Genomic DNA, 9398 nt, shown 5'->3' with positions numbered 1-9398 from the left:
ACTCTCATATATTTATTTCCCATGTATTAACAAATGTTGAGTACCTATGAAGTACATTATGTAGATTCAGTCGGAAACAAAGTCTCCTCCTTTATGGAGTCAACATTCTAGTAAACTAGAATAATTTTGGCATGACCATCATACTTTTGTAAGAGGCCTGGTAAGACATCCTTTCTAATGTCTCTCTTCTAAATAACATTTTATGAAGGTCAAGATTCTGATTGAAGAAGGCCTTATTATGCCAGTTACAAGTGTCTCGGCTATGTGGTCTCTAGACCACTGAGACATGAAGAGCTATGGCTGAAACACTGACTTAAATGAATTTTTTCTTTAGAGACTTGATGACTGGAAAAATTCAAATGACACGAGTCTTCAAAAAAAATCACTTTATAGAATTTTTTCCTGTGTGAATTCTCTGATGTTCTTACCACCCCTATTACTTTTATAGGACTTATCACCAACATGGATTCTGTGATGAATTGTAAGATTTGATCGCCAACTGAAACTCTTACCACATATCTCACATTTGTAAGGTTTTTCCCCTGTGTGAACTCTCTGATGAGACTGTAGTTGTGAAGACCGACTGAAGACTTTACCACACACATCACATTTGTATGGTTTCTCTCCAGTGTGCACACTCTGATGAAGTTGAAGACTTGAGGCCTGACTGAAGTACTTACCACACTCCTCACACTTATATGGTTTCTCTCCCGTGTGTACCCTCTGATGCATGTCAAGATTCAAGCTCCACTTGAAGCCCTTCCCACACTCCTCACATTTATATGGCTTTTCTCCAGTGTGGACTTTTTGATGGGCTTGAAGATGTGCACTCCGACCAAAGTTCTTCCCACATTCTTCACATTTGAATGGTTTTTCTCCACTGTGGACTCTCTGATGGGCCAAAAGATTTGAGGCCTGCCTGAAGACCTTCCCACACTCCTCACAATTATATGGTTTCTCTCCTGTGTGGATCCTGCAGTGAATTTTAAGATCTGCTCTGCGACTGAATCCCTTCCCACACTCTTCACATTTGTATGGTTTCTCACCAGTATGGACCAGTTGGTGAATCTGAAGTCGTGAGCTCTGATTAAAGCCCTGCCCACACTCCTCACATTTATAGGGTTTCTCTACACTGTGAGCCTTCTGATGGATTTGAAGATATGAACTTTGACTGAAGCCCTTCCCACATACCTCACATTTATAGGGTTTCTCTCCTGTGTGGACCACTAGATGAACTTGATAATGGGAGTTCCTCCTGAAGCTCTTCCCACATTCTTCACATTTGTAAGGTTTCTCTCCAGTGTGGACTCTCTGATGGGCTTGTAGATTTGAACTCAAAGTAAAGCCTTTCCCACACACAGTACATATGAATGATTTTTCTCCAGTGTGGACTCCCTGATGGGCCTGAAGACTTGAAGGCCGACTAAAGCCTTTACCACATTCCTCACATTTATAGGGTTTTTCTCCTGTGTGAACCCTCTGATGAATGTAAAGATTTGAGCTACAAATGAAGCCCTTCCCACATTCCTCACATTTGTATGGTTTCTCTCCTGTATGAACTCTCTGATGGGATTGAAGATGTGAATTCCGACTGAAGCTCTTACCACAGGCATCACATTTGAATGGTTTCTCCCCAGTGTGAAGTCTCTGGTGATCTTGAAGATGAGAGGCCTGACTGAAGGCCCTCCCACACTCCTCACAATTATAGGGTTTCTCTCCTGTGTGGACCTTGCAATGAACATTTAGTGCTGATCTACGACCGAAACTTTTGCCACACTGCTTACATTTGTATGGTTTCTCTATCATGTAGGCTTTCCGATGGGTCTGTAGATGTGAGCTCTGACTGAATTCCTTACTATACTTGTTACACTTAAGTTTTTCTCCCATGTGAACTCTCTGATGAACAGGTAGAACTGAATTAAAACAGAAGCCTTTTCCACACTTGACACATGTAAGAGACTTCTCTCCTGATTGTATATGCTGATGAAAATCAAAACTATCATTGAAGGTTTTTGTATACTCATCACACTGGTAAGGTTTCTGTCCTGCGTGAGTCACGCTATTCTGATCAAATGTTGAAATCTTCATGCCATCTTTCCCATAATCATTGGGGCTATAGAATTTTTCATTTTTGTGTGCTCTGATTTGATCAACACCCTGTTTACACTGACATAGCTTAGTTTTCATAAAAACTTGATCTCTCTTCTGATAATTCTGTGACTCAGTTAGGAAAGCTTTCCTCCAAGAATCCTGGGTTCTCAAAGTTGTATACTCAGGATTTCCAGTACCATTAGAATCATCTACTTTATGATTTACTGTATAGTTCTCATCTTCAGAAACTTGAATAGATAGCCCTGCCTCTACCTGGCAGGGAGAATCTCTTTGCTTGTGAAACTGAGAATTATTTATCATAGAGCCTTGATATCTTGTTAAATCATTTGCAATTTGATGCCAGATTTTCCAGCAGGAAAGCTCTTCATTTGATCCTCTGTCTTGAACAGTCCTTAACTCATTTTGACTGTTCTCTCCTGTAAGGACAAAGAATTCAGAGATATAGACAAGTGAAACTTTTGTTCAAGGAGTAAAGATTTCACGCTTAGGACACAGTATGAGACCTGAGAATAGTTCAGCTTATTTTTTTTCCACATACAAAGTTTTCTGGTTTATATACTGACAGAAACCAAAAGGTAGTCCACTTATTTCCCATCTACTAAAAAAACACATGTATAGATGAACTCCAGTTTTATTTATGAGATTCTATATAACTCTAAATCCAAGTTTAAGATTGAGCCAAGCAATAGAAGCAAAAGAGCTTTTTACAAATAAAGTAACTGAAACACAAAAAAGAACTGCAAATTCAGTTTTGCTGAAAGTTGAATCACTGTATCTGAAATAGGGGTACCGCAAAGGAGTTAATGCTAAGGACAAAATCAAAGGTAATAAAAATCACTTGGAGTGAAAGAGAAGCTTGAAGACCTAGCACCACATCCTTCTGAGGTTTTTGTACTGTGTCTCTCTAAGAGTCAAAATTCAGAGGCTAGGGAAAAATGCTATCTCTTTGAAAGCAAAGTAAGAACATTTAAATGCATTTGCCTTTAACAAGAATGTTTTCCAAATTGACAGATGCAATCTATTAGTGAACTGTGAAATAAATGTAATAGCTTATGATAAGTATTTGAAAAAACAGATAAGACACTATCATAGAATCATCACACAAAATAATGGTATCATTACATAAAATGTCTTCTAAAGTCATACATTTAAACCTACACAACATGTCTGTAGATATATTAATAACAATGTAAGATCTATTTCTTTTTATGAATGTGGACTTCGGAAGAAGCAAATGGGATGCAGCTGGGCAAATCTTTTAAGGGAAAGGTTAACTCTCATGAGCTGGCTATTTTCTGAAACTTTTTCTTCCCTGATATCAAGGATAAGGAAATAGAATTTTATTTCCTCCAATGGGGAGTGCCTAAGAAATAGATGTAAGAATTCTAATTAGAAAATATTTCTGGCGGTTTCTTTCGCCTGTGCCAACTCTGGCATATCTTCGTTTCTTTTCTCCCTTCTTTCTCTAATAAACTTTATTTGAAATTTTAAAAAAGAAAAATTTCCTCCCCAAATGAATATGCTCTGCTAAAACTGCTCAAAGAAAGTCACACAGAAAGCATGTTGCTTACACTTACAGTACTATAGGTTCTCTAAGATAAAAGTCAACTTGTAAAGACAGGCAAACACACACACACACAGAGCAGAGACATTAGAATTGGCGCCTGAGAAATTAAAATTAAGTGAGGAATTTATTGGAAAACAAAAATATTTTGTAATACTCCTCATTTACTCTGATTTGTTTACTTCCTATTAGTCATCTCCATAGAAGACAGATTTCCATATCCATTAACTCACTTATTTATTCAACTAATATTTACAGTGCCTCTGCCATGTGCAGAAAATACCTCCACTCCTGAAAATTACACTCCAGCAAGGAAACATAAGTGATAAGTAAACAAAAACATTACATGAGGTGATGATCAATGCTTACACACAAAATAAGGCAGGGCACAGAGGGTAAAAAGAGGATTGTTTTTCTCAACAGGGTGATTAGGGAAGGACTCCTATGATATTAAAACTGAGCAGAAGCCTGAATGAAATAAAGAAGGGGCCAGGCGGATTACAGATGAAAGAATGTTTTGGCAAAAAAAAAAGAACATATAAAGTGCTGTGAGGCAGACACAACCTTGGCAGGTCTAAAACTCAACAATAAGGACAATGCGGCTGGCATACACCAAGCAAGAGGGAGAGTGTAGGAGATGTATTCACAGAGGCAGTGGGGTACAAAGAGCAGACCACGCAGGATTCTGTCAGCCACTTGAAGTGATTTTTAATCTAAGTTAAAATAAACCATAAGAGAATTTTGAGCCGGGGAACAACATAGTCTGACCTAAAGTCACAAATGATTACTTTGGCCGTCACTTAAAGAACAGGAGCGGGAGGTAGGAGCAGGGCAACTAATACAAAGGATGTTGTAATAATTCAGAACAGAAATGTGATAATTTGGACCAAGTGATGGAAACAGGGATGGTGAGAAGCAAAACAGAGGGCTAGTTAACTATAAAAACTAACAATTGTTTGCTTCTTACCTAAATTTCTCTCTCTTTGGTTTGTTGCCTTCATCATCCAAAGCTGCTCTTCTCTTTCTACATGTGATATATCGCGTTTGAAGGGTAAATGTCCTGTGAAAATTCAAGGTCACAAGTTGAAAATGAACACACAAGAGTTAAAATACATTGGAAATCTGAGTTACAACTGCATATTCAAGACATTGAAAGCAGTGTTTTCAAACTTTTATTTAAATCATGACCCATTAAAGAAACACCATTTACTTCATGATGCAGACACACATGCATAAATATATACTATGAAAATGAAGTTTAAATAACCTTTTTGTAATTAATACTTGTTTTCCTTAATCTCTTTTCATCAGCTCTCATACCACTCATGCAATTGGCCAGAATTTTTGCTGCAGTGTGTTTCATTCTTCCTAAGAAGCTCTGATATTTTCTACCCATTTTTTTTTTTTGAGTTGGAGTCTCACTGTTTTGCCCAGGCTGGAGTGCAGTAGCACGCTCATGGCCACCGCAGCCTCAACCCCCTGGGCTCAGTTGATCCTTCTACCTCAGCCTTCCAAGTAGCTGGAACTATAGGCACATGCCACCAAGCCCGGCTAATTTTTTGACTTATTGTAGAGATGAGGTCTCACCAAGTTGCCCAGGCTATTCACAAACCCATGGCTCAGGCAATTCTCTCGTCTGGGCCTCCCAAAGTGCCTGGCCTTACCCTATTTTTTTTCATTAAAAATTGCTAGAGGGTCCAGGTGTGGTGGCTCATACCTGCAATCCCAGCAATTTGCAAGGTGAGAGGATTGCTTGAGCCCAGGGGTTTGAAACCAGTCAGGGCAAGATGGCAAAAACTTGTCTCTACAAAAAAAGAGCTGGGAGTGGTGGCGCATACCAGTAGTTCTACCTATTCAGGAGGTTGAGGTGAAAGGATCACCAGAGCCCAGGAAGTCAAAGCTGTGGTGAGCAGTGATCATGCCACTGTACTCCAGCCTGGGCAACAGGGTGAGGCCTCAACTCAAGAAAAAAAAATTGCTGGTGGAATTCAATAAATTGGTTTTATAATTCACTAATGGGGCAAACATAAAATCTGAAAAAGAGTAGATAAGGTATAACAGTATTGTGTCCATTTACAGTTCTTTTATAAAATACAAATGAAAAAGACCTAACATATCCTGTTCAGAAAGACCAGAAACATCCCAGGTCCCCATGTCTCTGCATGCCATAGGAATTAGGAATGTCAGATCCCCATACTCAGGGAAACATTTTAAAAGCCTCAAAGTCTTAAAACTCCAAGGTCCAAAGACATTCAAGAGGGAGTCTGTCCTCACCCACGGAGAGCAGGTTCCTGAAGTTCTCCACCATCACATCTCGGTACAGCTTCCTCTGGGCAGAGTCCAGCAGCCCCAGCTCCTCCTCGGTGAAGGCCACAGCCACGTCCTTGAAGGTCACTGCTTCCTACAACAAAAACACATGACCTCAATCTTACAAACAATTTCCTCTAGAAGAGAGACAACAGAGAAAACGTGGGGAGGATGGATTCTGAGCCATCTGTAGTATAATTCCCAGCCCTTCTCATTCTATCTTGCCAATGTTTCTCGGCTTTACCAAAAGTTCTGCTATGAAAAAGAAACCTTTATATTTACCTAGTGCTCTCAGCGAATACTGTTATAAGCAAACCTGTAGAAGTCCAACTGTTACATCCTGAAACTAAAAGGTTTTTTTGTTTTGTTTTGTTTTTTTGAGTTGGAGTCTCACTCCCTTGCCAGGGTGTAGTGCAGTAGCATGCTCACCGCCACACCAGCGTCAACCTGCTGGGCTCCGGCGATCCTTCTGCCTCAGCCTTCCAAGTAGCAGAAACTACAGGTGCATGCTACCACACCCAACTAATTTTTTTTTTATTTACTGTAGAGACGAGGTCTCACCATGTTGCCCAGGCTGGTCTTGAACCCGCAGGCTCAGGCAGTCCTCTCGCCCCAACCTCCCAAAATGCTGGGATTATGGACTTGAGCCACTGCACCCAGCCAAAATGAAAAGGTTTTACTTTTTAAGTAATATTGCCAATTTCTCCAGAAATGTTTACCAATTTAGTCCCAACAGTGTTTGGGAACACCTGCCTTCCCACTGAAGTCAGAGCCAGGTGAAGAGTAGAGTTATATGTGGAAATAAATCTAAAGGCAAGCCAGACGTCTGAATGAAAGACTGTCTTTCCTTCTGTCTTAATCTTTCACTTGAATATAATATCTTGACTCCAGATCCTTGGTTTTCTATGTGAACTTGAATAAGTTCCTAATGTTTCTTTTTATGCTTAAAATGAAACCAAGTATCTCCTCATACAGTTGCTTTGTGGTGTACAGAGTACACATGCCTGATAAGTCCTCTAGTACCACTAGACTTTAAACTAAGGTTACATATTACTTTATTTTAAAAAGCAGTTAAAGGTAAAAAACACACACAACATGACTGAGACACGGGGAAGACAGAATCTAGCTCTTTTAGGGGAAAAAAAGTCTAACTAGTTTTTCTGTGTGAAAAAGCAATTAAATCCTGATGCACTGTGCCATTTTGAATAATCTATCAAAATACACTGAAGGCCAGGTATAGTGGCTCACGCCTATAATCCCAGCACTCTGGGAGGCCGAGGCAAGAGGACTGCCTGAGCACAAGAGTTCGAGACCAGCCTGGGCAACTTGGTGAGACCTCGTCTCTACAATTTAAAAAAAAAAAAAAAGTAGATGGACATAGTGGCGTATCCCTGTAGTTCCAGCTACTTGGAAGGCTGAGGTGGAAGGATCACCTGAGCCCAGCAGATTGAGGCCGTGGTGATGGTGAGCATGCCACCGCACTCCAGTCTGGGCAATAGAATGTGTCTCTGACTCAAAAAACAAAACAAAATAATCCAACATACCACATACAAAACATAGCTTTTCAATTCTGAATACCTACTATGTTAAGAATTTTAAACGGCAGTATTTTTCAAAATTGATTTTTTTCAGAAAAAGTAAAATGCAGGAAAACTGCCACTATAGTTTCTAAAACAGCAAAAATCATTAACTAAATGGCTATTGACAGAGAATGGTTTAAAATAGGGCACATAAATCTGATGAGAATATTATATTAACAATAAAAATGAGTACTACATAGTATTAAAATTTAAAAACACAATTTAAAATTGCATCTAGTTATGAATGCAAGCATATAATTACAAGTACATACAATGAAGAAATTACAGGAATATAAAAGCAGTCAAATTGCAAGCAGGGAAATAGCAGAATAAAAGATGTTTCCATTTTTAATTTTTTCTACCTTTATTTGTAAAATAAAAATGATGAAATAAAATTTAAACCCAAACCAGTTGAACGTAAACAAAACAAAACAAACACAAGGCATACTCAACAAGTTCTCAAATGCTTTGATTAGTCTTGAAGGAGAAACACCTGTATCCCATCTCTAAGTACTAAAATGGCATTTTTATTTTGTATTATTATTATTATTATTTTAGAGACAAGGTTTCACTATGTTGTCCAGACTAGTCTCAGGAATTTATAAGACATGCATAATAAATAAACTCCTAGGCTCAAGCAATCTTCTCAACTCGGCCTCCCAAAGTGCTGCGATTATAGGCATGAGCCACTGCACTCAGCCTAAAAATGACATTTTTAATAACAAGAAAAGCAAGTTCTACTCACCTTGAACATACTCATTTTTAATTATTCTTTCTGGGAAGTGCAGAGTTCTAAGAAGGCAGAAATAGGAAAGAAGAGAGAAGTCAATGGAAACTGGGCAAATATGTGGTTAAGCCATGTGGCTGCTTCTTGTGAATTAGCAAAGGTGCTTGTTCCTTGGTGTGGTTGCAGCTACGCATGGCTTATGAGCAAAATGTAACATGTATCCCTAATATCCATCTTACCCCTTTTAGTAGCAATAGTTCAGGGAACAACCATACACAGTGGCCCAATCACCAGTGTGCTTGTAATACCACAGTAGTAATTCTAATTCTAGGTATGGTCTAAATAGAGACAATAAAAGTAAGAGAAGCCTCTGGAATTCCCGTGTATGGGGGCTAAAATTCTGGCACAGTTACTCACTACTGTCACCCTGGGAAAATTATTAGCATCTCTTTGCCTCATTTCTGTCATCTACAAGTAAGAGAGAATAACAGTATCAATTGCTGCAAAGTAGAAAACTCTTAGAATGCTGTCAGGTTTCTTATTTCTTTGCAACTGCAGTAGAACATGATAGTCTACAGCTTGAAATTATCCTTAAAAATGTAATTTCCACCAATAGAATATTACAAGACACCTAGAATTCATAGCTGTTGCTCTGTCATGTGAGAGTATCTTATAACTTTTGAAAAATCTCATCTTTCTAATAATTTGCTACCTTAACATCAAGCCAATAAAACCTAAGATCTTGCAATTTTTTTAAAAAAGCAACATTTTGACAATTCATGCCTAATTTAAATGAAAAAGGCAGGCATCTGAGTCCATATTTTTATAAGAAATGCATAATAAAATGGGTGAGAGCAGAAAGTTCTTTCTATATTAAAAAACACATAAGCGAATAAATGCAGAATGAACGACAATTAGAAAATCATCAATAGATGCTAAAAATCAGTGAAAGTTTGGTGAGGAATAAGGTAGCAAATAGTCTCAAAGTATTAATTGCAAAAAGAAAAAAGATAATCTGGCAGACACCTTAACCAAAAGAACAAAGGTGAGACCACAAAGCAGGACAAGCCCATAAACCAACATGTGACTTCTCCTATGATGCACTGGA

The 9398-nt window shown here is 38.5% G+C and overlaps 1 protein-coding gene across 2 annotated transcripts; it reads right to left on the bottom strand.

Annotated features, from left to right (window-relative positions):
* Positions 1-371: 371 nt before the first annotated feature.
* On the bottom strand, positions 372-8323 carry LOC103262218 (zinc finger protein 226). Of its 2 annotated transcripts, XM_021713267.1 has the most exons (5): positions 8309-8323; positions 5951-6077; positions 4644-4736; positions 2341-2528; positions 372-2064 (listed from the first exon to the last, which is right to left on the bottom strand). In XM_021713267.1, exons 1-5 carry the CDS (start codon positions 8321-8323, stop codon positions 388-390), a joined length of 2100 nt encoding a protein of 699 aa, XP_021568942.1. In that variant the 3' UTR covers positions 372-387. The 2 variants fall into 2 exon arrangements, with proteins under 2 accessions (XP_021568942.1, XP_021568941.1); XM_021713266.1 differs by having other exon boundaries at positions 372-2528.
* Positions 8324-9398: the final 1075 nt, after the last annotated feature.

The sequence above is a fragment of the Carlito syrichta genome, unplaced genomic scaffold, assembly GCF_000164805.1.
Source record: "Carlito syrichta isolate Samal-C Ts95f unplaced genomic scaffold, Tarsius_syrichta-2.0.1 Scaffold304390, whole genome shotgun sequence".
In the NCBI taxonomy this organism is placed as follows: domain Eukaryota; kingdom Metazoa; phylum Chordata; class Mammalia; order Primates; family Tarsiidae; genus Carlito; species Carlito syrichta.
Note: the sequence above shows the minus strand (reverse complement) of the source record. Positions and strands in the feature narration are given on the sequence as shown.

Coding starts and splice junctions, on each gene's coding strand:
- LOC103262218 (XM_021713266.1), bottom strand. Junction 4,737..5,950: donor CAGGAACCTGCTCTCCGTGG/GTGAGGACAGAC, acceptor GAATTTTCACAG/GACATTTACCCTTCAAACGC. Junction 2,529..4,643: donor CCAAAGAGAGAGAAATTTAG/GTAAGAAGCAAA, acceptor TTGTCCTTACAG/GAGAGAACAGTCAAAATGAG.